General features: G+C 31.3%; 1 protein-coding gene across 1 annotated transcript; it reads left to right on the forward strand.

Annotated features, from left to right (window-relative positions):
• Positions 1–42: 42 nt before the first annotated feature.
• On the forward strand, positions 43–27,724 carry LOC139527934 (anaphase-promoting complex subunit 7-like). Its single transcript, XM_071323624.1, has 16 exons — positions 43–170; positions 6,045–6,173; positions 7,300–7,389; positions 8,344–8,427; positions 9,231–9,346; positions 10,015–10,128; positions 14,828–15,011; positions 15,915–16,003; positions 19,664–19,784; positions 20,754–20,895; positions 21,917–22,017; positions 22,671–22,715; positions 23,464–23,576; positions 25,433–25,549; positions 26,324–26,438; positions 27,161–27,724. The coding sequence occupies exons 1-16, from the start codon at positions 105–107 to the stop codon at positions 27,215–27,217; spliced, it is 1,683 nt and encodes a 560-aa protein (XP_071179725.1). The 5' UTR covers positions 43–104; the 3' UTR covers positions 27,218–27,724.

The raw sequence follows: 27,724 nt of genomic DNA on the forward strand, positions 1-27,724 counted from the left end.
GAGATCGTGTTTCCCTCGGAACATGCGGACTTTTCCCATCGCAATCGAAGATAAATTAGAGAAACCCGAAAGAAGGAAGTAGTAAAAATAAATAGTGGAGGAAAATGAATCTTTTTGATCATGTGCGGTTTTTGCACGAATCTGAGCTATTTCATGATCTTAAGCAGCTTGTACGTTTATTTAGAAAACTATGATAAAATTGTATCACCCTTAACAAGGCCAATAATGCCGTTAAACACAGGAACATGTTTCTATCAGTATCTATGAAAATGACAATGCGAAGATACATTGTATATAATTTATTTTGATATTCGACCTTCCCATTGATAGAAACAAATGCCTGTTTTCAATTGTCCAGTGTTCTCCCCAGGTGCCGCATCGCCTTCATAATATTTTCGTAGATCCTGCAGCGTCTTAATTGGCCGCTGTCCCTTAATCATACCTGTCAACCTCTGAAAATGAAAAGTCAGGTCATGACCTCCAATGAGAAAAAAAATCTCAGGTCATAACGCGTACGACATTTTGCGGGCTCAATTGAAGAACAAAAATATGTTTACATATAATTTATATAGTCAATATGTATATGAAACAGTTAGAACATGTATACAAGTTTATTTCAGACTATTGTTATATTCCATAGTAGCAGACTTGGCATTCTTTAAAAGAACTGCACTTGGTTTCAGTTCATAGCAATGCAAATGTGTATTCATTTTACAAGAAAGAAGAGCACACAGTGTATCCTTATTAAGATCAGCCCTACACTCTGTAGCTATTTTCTTTACTAAAGAAAATGGTATCGGGATCGTTCGCCCTGATTACATGTTCGCCCTAGGTTCGTTCGCACTGAGTTTGTTCGCCCTGGTATTCCGTTCGCCCTGAGTTCGTTCGCCCTATTCTCATAAATGATATGTATATGTTATATGTTTCATTAATAAAAGAAATGTATATTTATATATATTAAAATTTATGTTTATCTATAAATGATATGTATATGTTATATGTAATATGTTTCATTATAAAAGAAATGTATATTTATATATATTAAAATTTATGTTTATCTATTAAAGCTGAATACAGAATATTAATTAAATAAAATTCGTGGCTGCATTGTTACACTTTATTTTAGAATTACTTTTAATTACTGTTGATTGAATTTTGATTGCTGATTAGGTATAATTTGAAATCTTTGATATCACTGATTGTTATATGAATTGTCTTTGATGGATTAATAATGAAAATACAATTTTTCTCAAATAAAATAGTCAGCTTGGATGGGTAGAAACACTGATGTACAAATTGTTAGGCATGAAAGGGAAATTATTTTCGCAGCTTGGCTTCTTTGATCTCAAGTGTGTTTTGACAAATTTGTTATATATGGAAGTGGATTATGGAACCGGTGCATTATTCCATAAACTATGGAAGTGTACATGTGTATTTCTTGTGACAGAGAGGTCCGACCTCGTCAACATGCAGCATCATGTGACGTATGTGAGAAATGGTAGCATAGATTGTGTGGCACTGGTAAGTGTTTTAATTTATAAATATTAAATTTTGTTGCAACTTTCATCAGGAATTAAACAAGAATATATATATCTAGATATAGGAAGATGTGGTGTGAGTGCCAATGAGACAACTCCATCCAAATAGCATTTTATAAAAGTAAACCATTATAGGTCAATGTACGGCCTTCAGTATATACCCATATATATAATTAATGAACTAAAGTAACTATATTAAGATAAAAAAAGTCAAATATATATCTATATAACTACGTTAGTATGAATGTTTTCTCATATTTAGTATTATGTTCTAGTACAAGTAGATTTATATATATAAAAAATATCAATGTAATTTTATATTGATGTTTATATTGTTCACATGTGAATATATTTATAATATATAATTTGAATTTTAGGTATAACTTTTCAAGCTTACAAAGACGCCAGACATGGCAATGACCTACAGTTCATTTGCACACCATGTGAACAGATCAACTGGCCAGCACCAGAGCCAATAGTTGAGCCAGCACCAGAGGAGGTGTGCGAAGTGCAGTTCGGAATTGATCGATCTTGTTATAACTGTTACTGAATATTTTTATATTGTTAAAATGTATCAATAAAGTTAAATATATAAATAACTTAGTCTTTAGTTGTTTCATGTCAAATACTTTGTAGTCTTTGAAATCACAGAAACTTATCCTCGTAGCAGCAAGACAACATAATAACTTAGTACATTTAAAAATACAATGTAGTGCTGAAATTCCGAGACACTTATTTCCCAAAAGCAGCAACACGTAATACATCATAAATAAATATTCGGTGAATGTAAACAGTCTTCAACATATGCCATTACATACAAATAATTTAGTCTTCAGTTGTTTTACATTTAAATATTCGGCGAAATTGTAGACTGACTTCAACATATTCACTTAAAAACCCACAACACAACACTATAAAAAAAATAAAAATCGTAAATATTCGGCGAAATTGTAGACTGACTTCAACATATTCAATTAAATACACACAACACAACACTATAATAAAAAATATAAATCAGGGCGAACATACCCAGGGCGAACAGGTATCAGGGCGAACGGTCTCAGGGCGAAACGGAACTAGGGCGAACAGTAACTAGGGCGAACAAAAATCAGGGCGGACGGACCCGGATTCAAAGAAAATGCCCTCTCACTGTCTGCATTGCTGTTTGGCAAAACCAGTAATGTTTTAGCAAGTTTTGACAAAACAAAAAATCTTGGCTTGTTTTCAACTACCACTTTGTTATTTTCAACTGAAAGGGCCCTCTTTACTATTTGGGTGGTTTTAGTTTTTCCACAGGAATAACCTGAAGCTATTTCACAGCTCAGGTAAACAGTCCTACATTTTGACTTTTGGTTACATTGAAAAAGACCGATAAAACCGAAGGCCACATTACTTCTAAATAACGGAAACAATTCCGGTCAGAAATCCGGGTGAAACGGGAAATGTTAGAAATTCCCGGGACCCGCCGGGTAAAGAAAAACTCCCGGGTGAGAGGTGAAAATAACGGGTGTCACCCGCAAAAAACGGGTGAGTTGACAGGTATGCCTTAATACTTGATCCCACAGCATGTTAATTTTCACATTTTCATTATAAATGTTGGTTAAAATTGTCAAGTTGCTGATCACCGCTGAGAGGTCGGTCAGTGTTGCGCAATAACTGATAATTAGTGTTACCTGAGCCACGCTTATCTCAGCCTTATCGGACTATGTTATCATGTAATAGCGTAAATGATCATCAAGAAAATCTGTATTTTCAGAAGAGAATTAAAAAAATTAAAAACTTCAGTGCAGAAATTGAAGAAATAGATCGCAAATGCATTGTATTTACACATCGTGTGTGTGATTACTTGATCATTTAAATAACGAATATTTTCATTGGTCGAGAAGAAGAATCTATAAATACATGACCAATGAACGTATTGAATACACGTGATAAATTTGAATACACATTGCTAAAGATATTTACGATGAAAATTATGAATGAGAGTATTTGTAGTTGAAAAAATTAAAATAAACTTGGAATAAAGATAACGAGGAGTGATTTAAATTAATAGAAAGTGAAAAAATGTTGATTACAAGCTCAAATCGTCTCAAACTGTCATGTTTTTAGAAATAAAATTATCATTGAACATCGATCGCGAATCCATCCGTCGGGAAATATGTCATGGTGTGTTATTTGGCTTACATTTGTGTTAGTGTTATTTTGGATAAAAAATATGTTTTATTTTAAGAAAGAAAATTTTATGTTTGTATTTAGTAAAATTTTAATTAATGTGTTTATTTAATTTTACCTGTGCTGTGTCATTAGTACTCAAAATGTCACAGTTTGCTCAAAGCACTTTATTTTGAAATATTAATTGTAATTAGCATATGTCACTTTGAAAGTTTAGATTTTTATCAAAACATTATAGGATTAGGCTTTGTTAATTAACATCTATTTTTACTAATGAGAGTATTATTAACATGTCGGGACAAGTTGAGTTATTTCGGATTTTAGTATAAATATTGTTGGGAAATTTTGTAAAAGCAGTCAGTGTTTCGGAAGCGTAACCTCACACTACTCATGTCATTATACTGGCCCTATAAGACTGTCTACCAGTCTACCAGTTGACTGTGTAGTGTGAGACAAAATTTATCTCTAGACTCATAATTTAACTTTAGAAAATTATACTTTTGAGAAACTTTTATTTTGAGACTTTTACATTCTGAAATTGAGATTAAGTACATTTTATGATTTAGTAATTTTGGCATTTATTTTATATTTTACATTTTAAAGAGAAATAGTTTTACTTTGGATTTGTTATTTTGAATTGATACTTTGTACTTTAATTAGATTATTATTATTTGGCATTGTTTATTGATTGATTTGTTATCATTCATTTAAATCGTTATCGTTAATTAAATTATGAAAACCTTCCTTGCGTTTTAGCTATGCCTATCAGAACATTAAGTCTAGCGATAGACTGACCCCCTGTCCCTTGGTTCCAGCACATACGAGTTAGCTCCCCCTTATCTAACAGTGCTCTCGAGTGGACCTTGGTGACAAATATGTGACAATCCAATCAACATGGGTAGAATCGCCGCATCTTCTGTTTAATGTCATAAGTAAATAATTTCAATGGTCTTAACTTTAACCAATTTGTAAAGTTTCGTTTATATCAGAGACATATATACACATATGTCTCTGTTTATATCTACCTGTCAAAGATAGGTTTTAACAATAATACACACGGAAGCGTAATGTCAAACTACGGAAACTGTTCAGCTGTTCATTAAAATATTTTAATAAAGACTTTTTTATTTAAAAAGTTGTATACCAAATATCTAAACCATATTCGATTTTAATAATTCTGAATAAACGTGTTCTCTGCAAAAAACAAAGGCTGACTTCTAAGCAAAAGGCAGATGATGGAAGTAAAAGTTTTGTTTTTCAGACCAATGACTTCTAATGAAAAGGGGAATACGTATACAGCTCTGTCTACACCGTCAGTATTATAAGCAGATGGCATTGCTTCTCCCAATCCCAACCGAGCTTAAGTAATGGCAAGTGATAACAGCAAGCACCATGTTTCTGGTTTCAGTGACAAGTGGCTCACTGAGTTTTCATGGCTTAGAAATGTTTAAGGGGGTATAAGCAAATTATGAGAGGGGGTTTTTCAACCCTAAAGAGGATAAAGACAATGTTGAGGAACAGATTGTCCAACAAAATAACACTATCTTAAACCAATAACCCTAGAAGGAGCAGAGAGTACATAGATGAATATTTATATTTTGACTTCTTTAATTGACTGAATATAAATAACTTTTGTGTTTAAAATCAATTTATTTCATATATTCTTGTAATTCATTAGTACTCTGCATTATTAAACACCTAACACAATGCATTAAAATTTATATGACATGTCATGATTTATGACTAATTGCTTAAGATCACAAAAGTTCACTCTAAAAAAAGAGTTACGTGCCCTTGAATTTTGCGCCTTAACAAAATCCTGGGGAGAACACTGTTGTCATCAGTCGAAGAAATTTGTCAAAATACCAAAACAATGAAAAGATAAATAAGTCCACAAAACAACTATACATGAGACATGTGATATTAGACTGAGCAACATGAACACTAGTCCAAATAATTATGATGTCTTGAAAGGCTAATATGAGGCAGGCGTTACCTGTGACACTGATGGATAACTCGGACTAAAACAAAATCGGACTATCACAAACTCGGCCTACAATTATTTGTATGCAGAAATATATTGAACAAACTCGGACTATGATGTGTTTTTAAAGGGCAAGGTTTCAATTGTTGATGATAAAACATACACCATGTACATCATTTGTACATGTAGTCTGCTAATTTTTTTTGTTTTTTTTTTGTAACTTACGTCTTAGTAATCATATATACATTGTACCAGTACTCGCACATAATTTTATACCAAGCTATGAAGTGTAAAGGACTTATATATTTATTTCAAATTGAGATTTTTTGTAAATATATTTTTTTTTGTAGTCATGCATTGTGATATCGCTGTGTGATAACAACCCAATCACAGAAGTTTTCTCCTTATCTCAGAGGTACCAGTGTATGGTTTACTATGGAAACTCTCTGTATCATCTAGGAGAATTTTTGAGGGCAGAGGTGAGTCTTTGTTACCATGGTTTCCATAAACACAGCAATACAGATCTTCATTAAAACTCAGACAGTATATTATGTTCCTTGAAATATATGTCATGAATGTTGACATTTCAATCTGTTGATGAAATTATTAATTATAAAAAAATATTTGTATTTAAGAATTAAATGCTTGTTTTTGTAAATTCATTGGGGTGTAAAAGCGTTGACCAAAGTACATTTTGTATGAAGCGCTTCCGCTTCATTCTAAAAATTTGCACACGGTCAACGCTTTTACAACCCTATGAAGTTAAAAAAAGAAGCATTCAATACTTATAATTAAATTTTTTAGCTATGATCATGAAAACACGAATTTTATAATTGTTTTATTTAATTCACCTGTGCACTTTATTGTGGGACCACGTGTTATCATGAATGAAAAGTTGTATTGAATGATGCAATTGCTTAAGGAATAACATGTGATGTGCAGTTAGCCAATCAGAATAAAGTATTATAATGAAACATACATCAAATGTAATTATAAGTGTATGACATTGTGTAATGAATACTTGTTAATCAATAAACTAACTCCCTGAATATTATATATGAAAATAAGATGTGGTATGATTGCCAATGAGACAACTTTCCACCAAAGACCAAAGGACATGGATGTATACAACTGCAGGTGACTAAGGCCATCAATATTGAGTGTAACCGCATGATTTATTCACCAGTTCAATGTTGGAGTGGGCAACATGAGTTGTCAATACTTTATATAATTTACGTAATTGTGTTTTAGTTAAATTGAAATGTTTATGACTATTTTGACTTGGGCATAATCTTTCTTGTGTGTTTTATTTTTGCACAATATTCAATTTGTGGTGCAGAGATATAAGATGTGGTATGAGTGCCAATTAGACAACTCTCCATCCAAGTCACAATTTGTAAAAGTAAACCATTATAGGTCAAAGTACTGCCTTCAACACAGAGCCTTGGTTCACACCGAACAGCAAGCTATAAAGAAAGGGCCATGTATAGCATAAATGGACACTTTTGTTTTGTTTGGTTCATGTGAAAAATTCTATATGAAATTAATAAACTTATGCATACCCTTTATATAATTTATATACATTGATGTTTTATTTATTTTCAGAATATTTATAAAAAGGCTCTGTTATTGAAGAAGGCACTCAATAAGAGTAAAGGGAAGATAACAGCCACCACACCTGTCCAACCTTCTCAAGTAATTTTTATACACCTACTACTAACATGACTAATAAGAGTATGGGGATGTTTGTCATTCTGATACAGTTACATGAAATGACAAATTTTACATCTTTAAAACGAAGAGTTTAAAGTTTTGTTACAACTTAAAACTGGTTTTAGTAACCACACCTAAGTACAACAGGTTCTATCTTTTTTGGCAGTTACTGAAGAAGTACTCAGTGTTTATATATCATTTTATGTGAACTCTTAACGTTCTGATTTTTTTTCTGATTATACATTTTTGTACATAAAACCCTTCTTTTTCACATTTATCAAAATTTTAGTTAAAAAAAACCAGTGCATAGTCAGCCTTTCAATATTTTACAAAAAAAAGATGCTTATTTCAACAGTTCATTTTTAAAACTCTAGACATTTGTAATGGAAATTTCAATATGGATCCAGGAAAGTGCTTCACCTGCATATTATTGATATTGCTCATGTACTGTAAAATAGATGTGCAAGATACCAAACATGCCAAAGGGACATTCAAACTCATAAATCAAAAATAAACTGACAATGCCATGGCAAAAAAAGAAAAAGACAAACAGACAAACAACAGTATATAAAACAAAAACATAGAAAACTAAAGACTGATCAAAACAAACCATACCAACAACTGAGGGTGATCTCATGTGCTCTGGAAGGATAAGCAGATCCTGCTCCACATGTGGCACTTGTGTCAATTCAGAATTTGTTTTTCAATGTTTTTATTAATGCAAAAATTGCAATGGGATAGGTTTCACTAAATAAGAATTGAATTTTAAATTTGATGGAATCATTTATATGCAGCAATTTCAGAAATCGCAATAATTAAAATCTCTCTTTTATATCTATTGTTCAACAAGTGAGAAAATACAAATATTTGAATTTACCTGGCGTTGTTTCAACTTTGGTGTGTAGTAATTTTTAATTATATTAAATAAATTAACAGGATGTGACCTCAGAAGTAGATGTGAAGTACAAGTTATACCAGTGTTTATCGCAAATGAAACAGTTCAGAGAAGCAATGTCTATAGTAAGTTTTTTTCCAGAGTTATCTCCCTTTTAACATTACTGTCAAAACATAAAATTATGAAATAATAGCAAAAATTAGTAGACCCTAAAAATTCTTCCATTACAGTTTCAAAAATTTTCCGACAATTTCACCATTATGAGTTGCAACGACTTTAAGGAACAGCAATCAATTTCATTCATTTGCAAGATCAAAATTTTTTATTAAGATTAAATACCTTCAAGTCAAATAAGTCACATTACAAAATTGCTAATCTTTCAAAAAACCTGAAAATTGAAAGAATTAAACATATCAGTAAAGATAATTAATTAATTTACTTAGCATTAGAAAGCTACACAACTTCGTACCTATGAATAGAAAGGGATTAACATTAATTATCCGTAACAATCCAACAACACAAGTTTTCTAGATACTGTGGATTTGTTTATTTTCGTTGGTACCAATTTGTGGATTAACGAAAACTTGCATGTTCGTTGATATATATATAATTTCGTGGTTTTGCCAAATTCTGCATACAAACTTATAGGACATTTTTCATTAGTTGAACATTTAACTTCATGGTTCACCTATGCAAGAAAATTGGTATCCAACGAATAATGATGAATCCACAGTATGTCATCTTATGGTTTAAATATATCAATTTCATAAAAGCCTTGCCTTGAAACCTAGTGTTGAATGAGAAAAGAGGAGATGAAGAACATTTTATGATATAATTTGTACATGATTTCTGTAAGATATGGCCAATTGTATATATATTTATCTTGTATATAGGTGAAATATTCAATAAATATGTCTTGAAATTTTAGTTAGAAGGAATCAGTTCTAAACAGAGGACAGCTAAGGTGAATGTAGCTTTAGCTAAACTTTACGTCATGGCTGGAATGGACAGATCTGCTATCACCAGTTATAAAGAAGTTATAAGGTAAACTAAACCTATAATGTTGTAAAGAAACATCAGATCTATTTCCAGCATAGGGTTTCCAGTTAAAAGTACATGAGGGTGACATAGCCCATCTAAGGGCTGTTACATTTTAGCAGACATGGTTCCTAGTGGGGGGGGGGGGGCACTTCCAAAATGGGTAACCTCCACTAGAGGCAAATTTACATCAATCTTAGATTACACATATTTTATTGTCCAAAATTATGACAAAAGGATCAGTCATATTACTTTATCCATTTTATCTGGTGTCTTTATAGATAAAACATTTATACCTCCATTTTTACATTAGTGTTGATATTACATACTTACAATATAGACAAGGAGATGTCATTGAGATAATTATCCACTGGAGACCAAAGTACGATGATGATAACAACTTTAGGGCAATAAAAGGCATTCAACAATGAGCAAAACACATACTAAAAAGTAAGCTATAAAAGGCCATGGCATGACAAAACGAGATACAATTCAAAAAAGAAATTCAAAATCTTGACTTATGTTAAAAACGATAAAGGAAAAACAAATATGACAGACATATAAGTTGATTTGAAACATAGGTTTACCTTTCATTTGCAAAACTGTTTGCATCATGCCTGAACAAGTTAAATTTGTAAAATAATACTGAAGAACTTATATTTATTAAATTGCAGGGAATGTCCATTTTCTTTAGAATCAATTCAAGGTTTACTTTCCTTGGGAGTAAAAGGTGCTGATGTTGCTGCTTTAGTAATGAATGGACTACCACATGGTGCATCATGTGACTGGTTTGTATATTGTCCTTGAACGGAAATTTAGAGATTATGGTGCACATTTAGTATTGCAATTTCTCATGACCAACCAAAGTTTGAGATTTATTATTGTAATTTTCAGAATAAAATGCATGTATATGTATGAATCAGATATCTGAATGCAAGTTCTTATTATTGAGATACTCAACAAGTAGCATTCTTGGCATTGATAAAAATTCTTGCCATAATTTCAAAATTAAACTTTACAGTACAAATGTATATTGAATTAACAATGACTTACAGTTATAAGAGAGAGTAGATACAACAGGGGCAATATTACATCTTATGTCCAATAAAAACAACACCATGGCTAAAAATACAAATTAAAAAGAAGTTACGACACTTGTATTATTACAATCTTTACAATAATTAATCAATGAAACATCAATATTGTTTTAAGAAACGAACTTTGTAAATAGATGTCTGGATTTTTCATATTTGAAGAAATAAACTCTAAATTGCATGACAAATAGTGTAGAAATAACAAGAGTTTTTAAATATTATACTAGAATATAAAAATAAAAAGATGTGGTATGATTGCCAATGAGACAACTCTCCACAAAAGACCAAATGACACAGAAATTTACAACTATAGTATGATATTATTACGTAAGTATTTCTGTATTGGCCTTGTTATTGGTCCGAGGCTTGCTGTATTGGCCTGAGGCGAAGCCGAAGGCCAATACAGCTGGCCGAGGACCAATAACAAGGCCAATACAGAAATACACGTAATAGTATCTTTATTAATTAACTACAGTGTTACAATATTTTTTTAATTTCATTTCAAAAGAGATAAATATTTTTACCTTGAAGTGGAACTATCCAAATTTCAGTTTGTTTCTTTTTATAAGATGCAATACATAATGATCTCGTGGCGGTGCTGTTTCCAGGTGTCTTCAGCATTTTCTCATCTGATGAATTTTTCTACCCTTTTCAGTCACTATAAAGTGTTACAACTTAAATTTAGACGCAACACATAAATAGTAATTGGAAAGGTACTGCCATTGCATGTGTTATGCAGAAACTAATTATAAAATCTATGTGTACCATCGTCATGATCGTGAAATTATGAAGTCGTCAAGAAATGAACTTTGTGATAGTCTACTCTCTACTCGTTCCCCAAACCTGAAATAATTCTATCGTCTGTTTTCAAAATACTTTTTAAATGAATGTGACCGTCTTTTTAGCCTGTATTGTATGCCATAATGACATTTTCAGCATGTTTAAGATGACTAAATGACAAACTGCGTCTTCAAAACAACTATTTACTTTCATTTCGTGTTTATCGTGATTTTCGATGTAAAAACTAGAGACGTTCCGAAATCCTGCACTGTGTCAACTCGGCCAATACAGAATAACTTGGCCAATACAGAAAAAAATCTATATTGGCCTAGTTATTCTGTATTGGCCTAGTTTACATTGCATAGGCAGTTTTCATCATATTAAGTCCAATAACAGTGTAGTTAATTAATAAGTCACTGTACACTGCAGCCTTCAAAAATGAGTAAAACCGATACTGCAGCTATAGAAGCCTATCAGTACTTACAATAAAGAAGAATAAAAGTATAAGCATTGGTGAGAAACCTTTTATTGGCACAGCCTAGCTATAGGAAAACTCCAAAGAGCTTACAAAATATTGAAGACTACTGTGGATTAATTTTTTTCATGGGTTCTAATTTTTGTGGATTGAGGAATATTTGAATATTCGTAGATATTTGATTTCTTGGTTTTGCCTAAGTCTGCATAGAAGCCTTTAGAAAATTTGTACCATGTTGAACATTTAAATTTTTGGTTTACCTTTACCCATGAAATAAAGAAAATGCTGTCCCACGAGGCCATAAAAAGAATATGTTTGTTTGACCTAACACTACCTACGGGTACCCAGAAAATAGCTGCCTACTCAAAATCTTTTATTGTCCTGATGTGAAAAGTTTTAATTTTAATCAGACAGGCATGAAGACTAAAAAAACATCTGACACTTCAATTTCTCTTTGCCGAAAAAAAAAGAAAATGCCTACCTACCTACCCGCTGTCTCTACCTTTGGGTAGGGTTTGGGCAAACTCAAATATTTTTAAGTGTGGCCTGAATAACGTTGACGCAAACATTTTTACAGTTAACATGGGCTAGCTATTCATGCAGGTTATTAATTTGTCTTATAAAATTTTGTGATTTTCTTTTAAGAAATAATGAGCAAAAATTTAATGTTAACAATTTGTTAAAGAGTAACCAGTAACATTTAAGAAGAGTTTATTGATTTGATAATATGAAGATTATGTGTAGTGTTTATTATACGACCGCAAAATTTGAAAAATTTTTCGTCGTATATTGCTATCACGTTGGCGTCTGCGTCTGCGTCGTCGTCGTCGTCGTCGTCGTCATCCGGCGTCCGAATACTTTTAGTTTTCGTACTCTAACTTTAGTAAAAGTGAATGGAAATCTATGAAATTTTAACACAAGGTTTATGACCACAAAAGGAAGGTTGGTATTGATTTTGGGAGTTTTGGTCCCAACATTTTAGGAATTAGGGGCCAAAAAGGGCCTAAATAAGCATTTTCTTGGTTTTCGCACTATAACTTTAGTTTAAGTGAATAGAAATCTATGAAATTTTGACATAAGGTTTATGACCACAAAAGGAAGGTTGGGATTGATTTTGGGAGTTTTGGTTCCAACAGTTTAGGAATTAGGGGCCAAAAAAGGGCCCAAATAAGCATTATTCTTGGTTTTCGCACAATAACTTTAGTATAAGTAAATAGAAATCAATGAAATTTAAACGCAAGGTTTATGACCACAAAAGGATGGTTGGGATTGATTTTTGGAGTTGAGGTAACAAGAGTTTATGAATTAGGGGCCAAAAAGGGGCCCAAATAAGCATTATTTTTGGTTTTTGCACCATAACTTTAGTATAAGTAATTAGAAATCTATGAAATTTAAACACAAGGTTTATGACCATAAAAGGAAGGTTGGGTTTGATTTTTGGAGTTTTGGTCCCAACAGTTTAGGAATAAGGGGCCCAAAGGGTCCAAAATTGAACTTTGTGTGATTTCATCAAAAATTGAATAATTGGGGTTCTTTGATATGCCGAATCTAACTATGTATGTAGATTCTTAATTTTTGGTCCCGTTTTCAAATTGGTCTACATTAAGGTCCAAAGGGTCCAAAATTAAACTTAGTTTGATTTTAACAAAAATTGAATCCTTGGGGTTCTTTGATATGCTGAATTTAAAAATGAACTTAGATTTTTAATTATTGGCCTAGTTTTCAAGTTGGTCCAAATGGGGGTCCAAATTTAAACTTTGTTTGATTTCATCAAAAATTGAATAAATGGGTTCTTCGATATGCCAAATCTAACTGTGTATGTAGATTCTTAATTTTTGGTCCAGTTTTCAAATTGGTCTACATTAAGGTCCAAAGGGTCCAAAATTAAACTAAGTTTGAGTTTAACAAAAATTAAATTCTTGGGCTTATTTGATATGCTTTATCTAAACATGTACTTTGCTTTTTGATTATGGGCCCAGTTTTCAAGTTGGTCCAAATTAGGATTCCATATCAAGTATTGTGCAATAGCAAGAAATTTTCAATTGCACAGTATTGCACAATAGCAAGAAATATCTAATTGCACAATATTGTGCAATAGCAATTAATTTTCAATTGGAGTTATCTTTCTTTGTATAGAATAGTAGTTGATTTTATATGTTGGAAATTTGCCAGACATGACTATGATGTCATTTTCTATTTTTATTTGCCAATAACTTTATGTAGATAACTTCATTGGAAATTTGCCAATATAAAATGTTGCTGGTGAAGCTTTTTTTCCCTTATCTTATCTAAAATGTTTTTAGATAATGTATGTTGGACATTTGCCAGACATGACTATGATGTCATTTTCTATTTTTATTTGCCAATAATTTTATGTAAATAACTTCATTGGAAATTTGTCAATATAAAATGTTGCTGATGAAGTTTTTTTTATTGTTTTATACAATAAACAATGTATATTCACTTTTACTACCAACCAATCTTTACCATTCAGTGATTACAAGCACTATATTTTACATTTTAATATTTTATGATATATTTAAAAGAGTAGTTATTGTTGCAAACTCCATTAGAAATTTGAATTGATATCAGTTTTGGAAAAAGGGAAACGGGGATGTGAAAAAAGGGGGGGGGGTTTAAATTTTTCTAATTTCAGATTTCATAAATAAAAAGAAAATTTCTTCAAACATTTTTTTGAGAGGATTAATATTCAACAGCATAGTGAATTGCTCAAAGGCAAAAAAAACTTTTAAGTTCATTAGACCACATTCGTTCTGTGTCAGAAACCTATGCTGTGTCATGATCAACTATTTAATTTTAGATTTAAAAAGTTTGAAGAAGAAATCTTTGATTGATTTGTAAAATCTTGACATTTGTTTTGTGTAAAAAAAAACCATGTAATGTCAAAAATTTGATCACAATCCAAATTCAGAGCTGTATCACGCTTGAATGTTTTGTCCATACTTGCCCCAACTGTTCAGGGTTCGACCTCTGCGGTCGTATAAAGCTGCGCCCTGCGGAGCACCTGGTTGAATTTTATCTTACAAAATTTATTGCTGGATCTCAGCAAACACTCTATAAATATCTTTTGCATTGAAAATTAAAAGGCATTTTGTATACCATATTTTTTTTTCTCAGGTTGTCATCATGGATCAAAGGTCAAGCATATTTAGCTACAAGAGAATATGGAAATGCCATTATAACATTTAAACAAATGGACCAAAAAATGTGTTTAAAAGACAATGTATATATAGTGAATAGTATAGCAGAAGCTAGGTTTTATGAAGGGAATGATACTGCAGCTTTAACAGGGTTCCAAAGGGTAAGACTAACTATTGAGAGGTTGTATGATTGCCATCAACACTATAAATAAGGCATTTGTAGTGAAGATACCTAAAATAAAAAAATGAGACCATAATTCATTCAACAGGGGACATAATTCAGTTTGTTCTCTTATTTTAAGGGCTACTCCAGAAATAAATGTATTCGGGGGTCGGAAGGCACTTTTTATTTAACCCTGTCATGCATAAAATTTTAATTGATTATTTCTATTGAGTATATAATTGTTAAGGCAATCTGTCTAAAGTAATCACCACCCATTAAATTTGAATAAAAGTACCTTACTACCCCCCCCCCCCCCCCACACACACACACAAACACACACCCACCCCCTTATTCAATTAATTCTGGAATAGCCCCTTTACTAAAATGCATAAATTCATACTGACGGTAATCATGGTAAAATATTTAATTGATTTGATATTTGATTTCAACCAATCTTAAATTCTTATTTCAATTGTCAGATTCTATGAAACTCAATGAGACTTGCAAGTAAAGACAGTTGTTTTAAATCCATTCGTTTGATGTGTTTGATCTTTTGATTTTGCCATTTGATTAGGGACTTTCAGTTTTGAATTTTCCTTGGAGTTCGGTATTTTTGTGATTTTACTTTTTACTAAAAGAATAATTTTGAAAACAGATGTTTTTAAAAACAAAAAATTTAAAAATAAAGAGATGTGATTTGATGCCCAATGAGACAACCACCTTTGACAATGAGCAGAAACCTATTTTACCATATGGTCACCTATAAAAGTTCCAAATATGTACAATGCATACTTGTAAATGAAAAGTCAACATGTTCAACATCGCAAATGTAATAAATTTCTGTAATTACAGTAATTCATTTTATTTAAACTAACAAAATTGGTTTTTCTTTTGTTTTAAGTCACACCAGCTGGATCCTTTATTTCTAAAGAATATGGATTTATTTTCCTACTTACTTGCAAAAGAAAAGAAAACAATGGAATTACAAAGGTAAGATTTCTATAAGTGATTGGTAGGATGTCTTTCATGGAATATTTTTCTGAGATAGTCTGTTTTATTGTGTCTGGCAAAATTTTATACACAAACTTCATGTGACAATGCAGAAATCTATGCCGGTTAGGATCAGTAAAACATCAACATATGGACTATAGCACCTTACTGTAGGTTTTTTTCAGAGTGAGGAAGTCAAACCAGAACAGTGTGGTCAACTATTTTAGGTGGAACTCCACCAATCAATTTCTTTGATACAGATTATTAGAACAGTTAAGAAAAGTAATAAACAAGACACTATAGTCATTGATTTCAATAGGATATAATCAAAGAATAAATTTCTTTGTAGCAAATTTTCAGAACAGTTTAGGAAAGTTACAGACAAGGATCTATAGCATTGATTTCTATTGGATATAATCTACCAAATAACTTCTTTGTTACAGATTATCAGAACAGTTGATAAAGGTCACAGACAAGACATCAGAACCATGGATTTCTATTGGATATAATCCACCAATTAATTTCTTTGTTACAGATTATCAGAACAGTTGATTGAGGTCACAGACAAGACATCAGAACCATGGATTTCTATTGGATATAATCCCCCAATTAATTTCTTTGTTACAGATTATCAGAACAGTTGATAAAGGTCACAGACAAGACATCAGAACCATGGATTTCTATTGGATATAATCCCCCAATTAATTTCTTTGTTACAGATTATCAGAACAGTTGATAAAGGTCACAGACAAGACATCAGAACCATGGATTTCTATTGGATATAATCCACCAATTAACTTCTTTGTTACAGATTATCAGAACAGTTGATAAAGGTCACAGACAAGACATCAGAACCATGGATTTCTATTGGATATAATCCACCAATTAACTTCTTTGTTTAAGATTATCAGAACAGTTGATAAAGGTCACAGACAAGACATCAGAACTATGGATTTCCATTGTATATAATCCCCCAATTAACTTCTTTGTTTAAGATTATCAGAACAGTTGATTAAGGTCACAGACAAGACATCAGAACCATGGATTTCTATTGGATATAATCCACCAATTAACTTCTTTGTTACAGATTATCAGAACAGTTGATAAAGGTCACAGACAAGACATCAGAACCATGGATTTCTATTGGATATAATCCACCAATTAACTTCTTTGTTACAGATTATCAGAACAGTTGATAAAGGTCACAGACAAGACATCAGAACTATGGATTTCCATTGTATATAATCCCCCAATTAACTTCTTTGTTTAAGATTATCAGAACAGTTGATTAAGGTCACAGACAAGACATCAGAACTATGGATTTCTATTGTATATAATCCACCAATTAACTTCTTTGTTTAAGATTATCAGAACAGTTGATAAAGGTCACAGACAAGACATCAGAACCATGGATTTCTATTGGATATAATCCACCAATTAACTTCTTTGTTACATATTATCAGAACAGTTGATTAAGGTCACAGACAAGACATCAGAACCATGGATTTCTATTGGATATAATCCACCAATTAATTTCTTTGTTACAGATTATCAGAACAGTTGACAAAGGTCACAGACAAGACATCAGAACCATGGATTTCTATTGGATATAATCCACCAATTAACTTCTTTGTTACAGATTATCAGAACAGTTGATAAAGGTAACAGACAAGACATCAGAACTATGGATTTCTATTGGATATAATCCCCCAATTAACTTCTTTGTTTAAGATTATCAGAACAGTTGATGAGGCCACAGACAAGACATCAGAACCATGGATTTCTATTGGATATAATCCCCCAATTAATTTCTTTGTTACAGATTATCAGAACAGTTGATAAAGGTCACAGACAAGACATCAGAACCATGGATTTCTATTGGATATAATCCACCAATTAACTTCTTTGTTACAGGTTATCAGAACAGTTGATAAAGGTCACAGACAAGACATCAGAACTATGAATTTCTATTGGATATAATCCCCCAATTAATTTCTTTGTTACAGATTATCAGAACAGTTGATAAAGGTCACAGACAAGACATCAGGACTATGGATTTCTATTGTATATAATCCCCCAATTAACTTCTTTGTTACAGATTATCAGAACAGTTGATAAAGGTCACAGACAAGACATCAGAACCATGGATTTCTATTGGATATAATCCACCAATTAACTTCTTTGTTACAGATTATCAGAACAGTTGATAAAGGTCACAGACAAGACATCAGAACCATGGATTTCTATTGGATATAATCCACCAATTAACTTCTTTGTTACAGATTATCAGAACAGTTGATAAAGGTCACAGACAAGACATCAGAACCATGGATTTCCATTGGATATAATCCACCAATTAACTTCTTTGTTACAGATTATCAGAACAGTTGATGAGGTCACAGACAAGACATCAGAACCATGGATTTCTATTGGATATAATCCACCAATTTACTTCTTTGTTTAAGATTATCAGAACAGTTGATAAAGGTCACAGACAAGACATCAGAACTATGGATTTCTATTGGATATAATCCACCAATTAATTTCTTTGTTACAGATTATCAGAACAGTTGATAAAGGTCACAGACAAGACATCAGAACTATGGATTTCTATTGGATATAATCCACCAATGAACTTCTTTGTTTAAGATTATCAGAACAGTTGATAAAGGTCACAGACAAGACACCAGAACCATGGATTTCTATTGGATATAATCCACCAATTTACTTCTTTGTTTAAGATTATCAGAACAGTTGATAAAGGTCACAGACAAGACATCAGAACTATGGATTTCTATTGGATATAATCCACCAATTAACTTCTTTGTTTAAGATTATCAGAACAGTTAATGAAGGTCACACACAAGACATCAGAACCATGGATTTCTATTGGATATAATCCACCAATTAACTTCTTTGTTTAAGATTATCAGAACAGTTGATAAAGGTCACAGACAAGACATCAGAACTATGGATTTCTATTGGATATAATCCCCCAATTAATTTCTTTGTTACAGATTATCAGAACAGTTGATAAAGGTCACAGACAAGACATCAGAACCATGGATTTCTATTGGATATAATCCACCAATTAACTTCTTTGTTACAGGTTATCAGAACAGTTGATAAAGGTCACAGACAAGACATCAGAACCATGGATTTCTATTGTATATAATCCACCAATTAACTTCTTTGTTTAAGATTATCAGAACAGTTGATAAAGGTCACAGACAAGACATCAGAACCATGGATTTCTATTGGATATAATCCACCAATTAACTTCTTTGTTACAGATTATCAGAACAGTTGATAAAGGTCACAGACAAGACACCAGAACCATGGATTTCTATTGGATATAATCCACCAATTAATTTCTTTGTTTAAGATTATCAGAACAGTTGATGAGGTCACAGACAAGACACCAGAACCATGGATTTCTATTGGATATAATCCACCAATTAATTTCTTTGTTACAGATTATCAGAACAGTTGATAAAGGTCACAGACAAGACATCAGAACCATGGATTTCTATTGGATATAATCCACCAATTAATTTCTTTGTTACAGATTATCAGAACAGTTGATAAAGGTCACACCCAAGACATCAGAACCATGGATTTCTATTGGATATAATCCACCAATTAATTTCTTTGTTACAGATTATCAGAACAGTTAATGAAGGTGACAGATAAGGCTCCAGAGCCTTGGATTTCTTTTGGTTATTATTCTCTCATATCAAGAAAAGTAGCTAGAACAAGGACCGTTTATTTTGCTCAAAAGGTTTGTAATTATTATTAGCTTTAACTTACCAAATTCAATGTTTTTTACTTGCACCAACTTTCCTTATTGGATCATGGTACTCTAACGTGGTTCATTTTTCGCATAGTTTAAATTTTCACTTTTTCAGAGGCCAAAATTTATTTTTTTGTGTTTTCTAGTCTTTGATTGGGGTCTTCTTAAAAGATTAAAATTAATTTATGATTTTATCATCTTTGTGAAATAAGCAGGGAAAAAACCTTGCTAAAATCGCCCAATTAACAGTATAATTATCAATGTATAGTGTGATCATAATTATTTTTTTCATTTTTGCTAACAAGATAGTTACTTTCTCATTGGCTTGTTTATGAATTTTAAAAGAAATACAGAGGCTGTAAAAAGTGAAGTGGGGATTGTTCATTGAACAAAAAATGTTAAACAAAACAAAGAAAATTTGTTTGTGAAAAATAAATAAGTTACAATCATCTTATGCATTGTTCAATTGTGTGAAAAGTAGTGTTGAACCCAATCAAATTATCAACAGTTGTAATACAGTGATCTCAAAACAGTGGTCACTATAGCTATAAGAGCACACTAACTGATATAAGTTTAATGTAGAATAACATTTACAGTGCCAATTTTGCTGCACTAAATGTGCCTTTCATCAATAAATGACTTTTAAGTCATAATCCAGACCAACATATTTTGAAACCAAAGACTGAGTACAAACAAAGAAATTCCTACAAAACAAAAATTGACCAAAAGTCAAACAAAACAGGAACAAGGATTAGGAACTCTGCATGATGGAGATACATTTCTTGATTTAATATGGTTTCTAAATTTGATCACAAATTGCAATAAAAAAATATCTGTATATGCATTTAAGTGCTAAAAGAACTAGCGACTATGATGGGAAAACCCTCAGTGACTAACAGTTCACTATATCTACTGATTGGCTTGACCTATTTGTTATGTTGATTTATTTATTTTCAGGCCAGCATTATTGATCCATTCAATGTAGAGGCATATTTACTAAAAGGCACAGCATTATTTGAATTAAAGAAATCCCAAGATGCATCACTACACTTTCAGGAAGCTTTACGTCATGCACCACACAGATATGAGGCTTATCATGGTATGCTTAGCTTTAATGTTATTTTAAAATTATATACCTAGATTTTGGGGTATAATGGGGAGCATTTATCTGTGGCTACTGAACAGAATTATTAAAGATATATGTATAAATATGATGCAAATATGTCTTAAAAGCAAACATAGAATTCTCCTGGTTACTACAGAAATTAGGAAAAATAATTCAATCAGTAATGTAAATCCAGATTAACTTGTATCTATTACATCAAATGCTAAAATGAAATTTGCAAACAAAACTGGCTTATCTGGTACAACACTAATATCTTTGATTGTTTGGGGTCCAAAGGTACTTCTATTGTAATTTGATGGATGTAGTTAAAAATAATATTTACAAAAGATAGCCTTAACACACAAAAAAAACAGTATAACATACGTGTATATAGTGAAACCTATATACTGTAAATCTAGAAATTATTGTGATGTTTTTATTTTCGCTAAAAATGTGACAGAGTTATAATATCAATAATTTAAACTCACATTTTTGAACTGTTATTATATGAATTAAACAGGATTTTTCTCAATATCGCAAAATTTTAAATTGCATTTTCGTCTAAAATGACAAAATCACAATAATATATGCACTCAATAATTTCTGAATTTACAGTAATTCATATCTTGTTTAAACTGGACAGCCATCTAATTTTAACAGTTACATAGGATCATACTTAAGGAGTTTTGTCTTTGTGATTGAAACTGTAGTCTAATATCAATGAATTCCTCAGTCATAAGAGAGGACATCAAAAGATCGATGTAGGATAAAAAACTTAAATCAAATAGTTTGGGAGGGGGGGGGGGTCAACATTGCTGCAAGTTTTGTTAATCCAAAATCGATTTTACATATATCCATATAGATAAATCAATTTTCCCCAAATTAAGTTAAGAGTGGGGGTGGGGGGTCAGTGAAAAAACTATGTGAATTAAGTTTTTTATCCTACTTTGAACTTTTGATGTCGTCCCTAAAGGGAGTTTGGTTAATACAGATTTCGCTGTTTGTTCTTTTATAGGTTTGATTTCATGTTACCTGTCATTACACAGAACAAGAGAAGCTTTAGCCTGTGCAGGGAAAGCAATAAAAACAATCGGATCTAATCCCAGAACTTTAACTGTAAGTTAAGACTATGATTTGCGGATTCCTTTTTTTGTAACTTATTTTCAGGATTTGAGAAAAAAAATTGCTATTGTATGCTTATTAATTGAGTGGTTTCATCATTTGATGCTATCAAAGTGATGAAACATATATATTCAATATAGAGTATTTAGATTTGGTGTTTTCCACAAATTTCATCAAAAATTGTTATCCCACACACATAAATAAATGCTCATTACTAGCAATTTTAACAATCTTGTAATTAGACTAATAAAATATTTATTATTTTGGATTAACTTCCAATAATAATTAGTAGAAAAAGATTTTAATAACACAAAAATGTTATTTGGAAACAAAATGTCTAAATTCTTGTTACATTTGAGAAGAAATAGAACCTTCCTAAATCCAAATAATTGAAAATAATAATTAAAAATTAATTTGATGTTTCATTCAGGTAAACTTGTTTTACTAATTTGAAAATTAAACTAAAATGGTAACTCTTAACTTTGTCAAACTTTATTGGAATTTTATAACACCTTTTCTCTGATAATAGTATACATTGATGTCAGGTTTGTTATACATGCTTTTTGCAGCCCTTTATTGAATTTCTTTTGTACATTATTCTAATTTATTTCATAGATTGTATTTTGATTTCTACATTTCTTTTTCAGATTTATGCATCAGTATTGACAAATGAACCAAATATGTCTGCAAAGGTAAATGATTTTAATTGAGTAGAGAAAAACAAATGATGCAATTAAGAACTTTGTTAAGAAGTTTTTTTTTCTATATTTAATGGTTAAGTGGTACCTAACACTACAGGGAGATAACTCTGTAAAGTCAGCTAAATGTTTTAATAACGTTGTGTTGTAAAAGGAATATTAAGCTTCTCAATGATCAAAATTGGTGTTTGTCAAACTGCTATATAACCAGTGTAATTTTTCTGACAAAACGGTTAGTTCAAAATTTTTGAAATTTTTATATTTTTGTCAAAGTAAATAATTTAGCGAAATTTTATGAAAATTAAACGAGCCAAATTCATTTTGGTGAAAGTGTTGGGAACCACGTTAAATAACCTCAATCTGTAAGAAATAATATTTAAGGGACACAAATTTTTTTTAAAGGTTTATGTTTTAGTTCACATTATAACAATTTGATTGTGATTTAGTGATATTTTTTCTGGGTTACCTTCCCAGCATCTTTTTTGGGCATAATATTGTTTGTTAGTCAAATAAATTTTAAAGATATAAACTGTTTATCTTTTGATTATCTGACCTAATTGCTGTAGGGGGTAAAACAAAATATTTCTTGTTACCTCATTTTATTTATGTTTGTACAACATTGAATAAAAAGCTTTGCTATGAAATTATATTTGAATTTGCTACAAAAATTATTTTAAAAAAAATATTGCTACAACCTACAAGTTATATTGTATACCTGTCTTTGAATATTGTCTGATTTCAGGCCAAACCATATCTAGAGAAAGCAATGAAGTTAGATCCATCCTACCTAGAACCTGTTTATGTAATGGCAGAAATATTACTTAGAGATCATCAGTATGATAAAGGCACTGAAATGTTAGTTTAAGTATTATTCATTCTAAATTTTTGAAAAATACAATTCACTATTTCAGCTGAGATCTCACATTGTGTCAGTATCAATAATTATTGCTATGTTCCAAAATTTTGATTTGATCTTTTCTTGTGATAATTTTTCATTTTCATATCATGATACTCAAGTGATATGGGTTTTTCTTAGTTGAGTAGAAAGAGATGTATGATTCATGAACCAACGTCATTGATTGATGTTGTCTAGGAAAATAGCAATACGCACATTATGAATGGTCTTTTAAACTGGAGGATGTTTCTCATATACATCTCATTTCAGGGCTGTTGCGGGAGGATATTTCTCATATACATCTCATTTCAGGAGTGTTGCGGGAGGATATTTCTCATATACATCTCATTTCAGGGCTGTTGCGGGAGGATATTTCTCATATACATCTCATTTCAGGAGTGTTGCGGGAGGATATTTCTCATATACATCTCATTTCAGGAGTGTTGCGGGAGGATATTTCTCATATACATCTCATTTCAGGGCTGTTGCGGGAGGATATTTCTCATATACATCTCATTTCAGGGCTGTTGCGGGAGGATATTTCTCATATACATCTCATTTCAGGAGTGTTGCGGGAGGATATTTCTCATATACATCTCATTTCAGGAGTGTTGCTCTTCTAAGAGATTGTAGCTGAGAGACACACATCCTACTTGAAAAACCATCATTAATGTATGATTAGTCATTTCATAATCTGAAGTATTATGGGTCATTCCATTGCTTGTTCACAAATAATATGAGAATAATGTCACACCATTGGTTGAATTTCATTGTTATGGACATAAGTAACCAATCACAACACTTAGTTGTACACTTTAGTGTTTGACTCTGCCTCTGGTATCTTTAGCACTCTTTTAGTAAAAATTACCTAAAATACATAAGATTTTGAAATAAATTTTGATGTAGATGTAAATAAGACAATATCTCAATTAACTGTTACCTTACTGTAAGTGTTACAGTCAGACATATAAAAAAAATTATCAACTTGTTTAATACCAACTGTTAAATAAAGACAGCTGCAAGTCAGCAGTGTGTGTGTTTAAAGTGGACTTCTTTCAAACTGAGTTTTACTGGACATATTGCTGTATGTTTGTTTAATCCATATTGACTAGAGTTATAGGGGGAGGGTTGAGATACAATGTATCACAAAACGTGTTTAACCCCGTCCCAATCTGGCGACTGTCCCAAGTCAGGAACCTCTAGGCTTTGTAAGTCTTGAGTGTTTTTAAAATTTTGGGTTCATTTGTATGATTTGAAGTTTAGTGTGGCTTTATTTTGCTGAACTAGTATACATTATTGTTTATGAGTTGGCCATGGCTGAAACCCACTTAGGGGTGTGGGGATTTCTCATGTTGGAGACCAGTTGTTGGCTTTTGGCAGTTTTCTGATCTTGGGTTGGGTTATTGTCTCTTTGATGCATTCCCTGTTACCATTCTCTATTTGTGTATAACATGCACCCTTAATCCCCCCAAAATTGTGAAGAAAAAGCCTGTTCCCTGTAAAAAGCCTTTCAAATGGAATTTATAAATCATGCATTTAGTCTTTATTATAGTCTGTTCAATTAAATATTTTTTGTAATATTCTTGTTTAATGAACATCTCTATTGATTATAAGCTGTGAAGTTTTGTAATCTATTACTTGTTTAAACATTACCGATTTTCTTTTAAGTCTTGCAAGTAAGATATATGTAAGGACTTTCAGGAATAAATTTTCAATAGAAATTCCTATATTTAAAATCATCTTGAATAAGTAACTGAACTGTAGTAAAAATATAAAACATTTCATAATCATATTTCCTGATTGTATATTTTTTCAGGTTAAGAAAACAGCTGCATACACACAACACATGTCGTCTGCACCAACAATTGGGTGATTTCTTGGCACAGATCAGTGAACCGCTTGAAGCTTTGGACGAATATAATATAGCTTTGAGGTCAGTCCTACAAAACATTATCATTGCCTGACCCTGGATGACACATTTTGTTATTTAAATTGCTGGACTCTGGTTCACACATTTAATTATAAAAGTAGTTTCTGTAATTTATTCATATTTTCCTCTTCTTTGTCTTTTGATATCATAAAAAAACAATACACACTGCATATAGAGCTATTTTGGTATCAGCTTTTATTTAAGATTACAGGAAAAAGATAGGGAAATGATAGCTGAGCTCATGATTAGCATTTTATGTTCATGGCAATGCATTTTAAAAATACAGTAAAATTTTAATTTTTTTTTAAGATAAAAAAGCTCACCTCAAAATACTGAAAATTTCTAAACATTACAAAAAAATCATTCATACCATTGGATCTGTTAATAGAAAATTCATTTATATGATAACCCTTCTTTTCTAAATGTTTTACACGGCTCTTCCAAATGCTCAAGGTTTTTCTCAAATTTATTCTTAAAAATGCTCACTTTTGCTACTTCTAAAACAAATTTAGTTGTTTATACTTTTCAGCTTAAAAATTCTTTAAAAAGTTTTAGCCTTGATATTGATAGATGAATTGTTAAATTTACAGAATGAGGCAGTACAAATTTGTATGTATGAAAATTAATGGAATACTGTTTTAAAAGATTTCCACTTTCATCTATGAATTAAACAAATTTTTAAAAACAAATATGCAAAGTCTATACACATTCTTTTTATGACATACATTTATAATAGGAAACAAACTTCAAATCAACAATATTTGTTATCCTTTTCAGCCTTGACCCTACAAATACAAGAGCACGGGAAGGCAAGGAAAGAGTAGAAAAACATAATGATGTTGGTTTAGAGAGTACCTATGATTTAGAGGATATGGAAGGCAGTGACAATGATGTAAGTAGTAAACATGGGTAAATCTGACAGAAAATAAGAGTCAGTATTTGCCTGAGGTTAATATATCAAAAGTTGACACGATTATTCAATTGCTACACACCCATACTTAATTTTTGATTACATTGTAAGCTCTTTCAGCAGAACTTGTGTATTTAATAAAGAAAGAAAACACTTTTTTTTAAATTACAAGTAAAAAAATGGAATAAAAAAAATGACTTGAACATATTCAATAATGAAGAACAAAAATGCTGTTAAAAACCACAAAAAACCTCTATAGTTGTGTATGATACACATCCACTCTATCATCTACTTTTTGAGGGTAAAAAAATGTGTGCTATTCACACTTAAAGACCGAATTTTGTAATTTGAGTTTCACTGATGAGTCTTTTGTAGATATAATGTGTATCTGGCATACAGAACTTTAAGCCTGATAAAGATGATGAGTCTATTGATGTTTGTAGATAGATAACATAAAATCAAAGGAACACATGTGTGTAGATAGACAAATGTTATAAATTTCATTTGTCGGAAGTGCTTTTCTGGATTTACCTTCATCAGGAATGCTCAAAGCCAAAAAGTCTAAAGCCAAAGATGTATAACAACCAAAACAGTTGAATAGATATATTACCAAAAAAAGTCCTCAAGCACTAGCCAAATCCATTTAAAGGCAACTTCCTCTGAGAGATATGAGACCTCATTGTTTTCATCACTTTATTTTTCAGGGAGATTTTGATGGAAGTGATGTGGAAAGTAATTGGTCAGAAACAGAGTTCAGCTGATGACTCATGATAATCATAGAACAAAGGATATGTGTCTCTTAATGGACAGAAATTTGTTTAACACAAGTCAACTATTATGTGACCTAAAGAAAACTAAATGTGATGTCATGTGACCTAAAGAAAACTATATGTGATGTCATATGCATGTGACCTAAAGAAAACTATATGTGATGTCATGTGCAATATTCAACAGAAATAAAAATACAAGTTGAAATGCTCAATTTTGAACTGAACTAAAGTTACAAAATGATAAATTTAAGAAAAATCAATAGACATTGTACAGGATTGAGTTACATGTATGAGGATGTTATTTTTTTTTAATTGCAATGTTTTTACTTTGCCATAGTTGGTACATTTTGCATACATAACTTATTTGCTTTGTATTATCATGTTTATAGTGACTTTTCACTTTGAAATTATTTGTTTTAAGTCTTACATCCTAAGTTGTAGGCTGAATAGCTTCTGAATGAATAAATTGTAATTATTGCAATAAAGAAATGTATTTAT

The sequence above is a fragment of the Mytilus edulis genome, chromosome 6 (assembly GCF_963676685.1).
Source record: "Mytilus edulis chromosome 6, xbMytEdul2.2, whole genome shotgun sequence".
Lineage (NCBI taxonomy): Eukaryota > Metazoa > Mollusca > Bivalvia > Mytilida > Mytilidae > Mytilus > Mytilus edulis.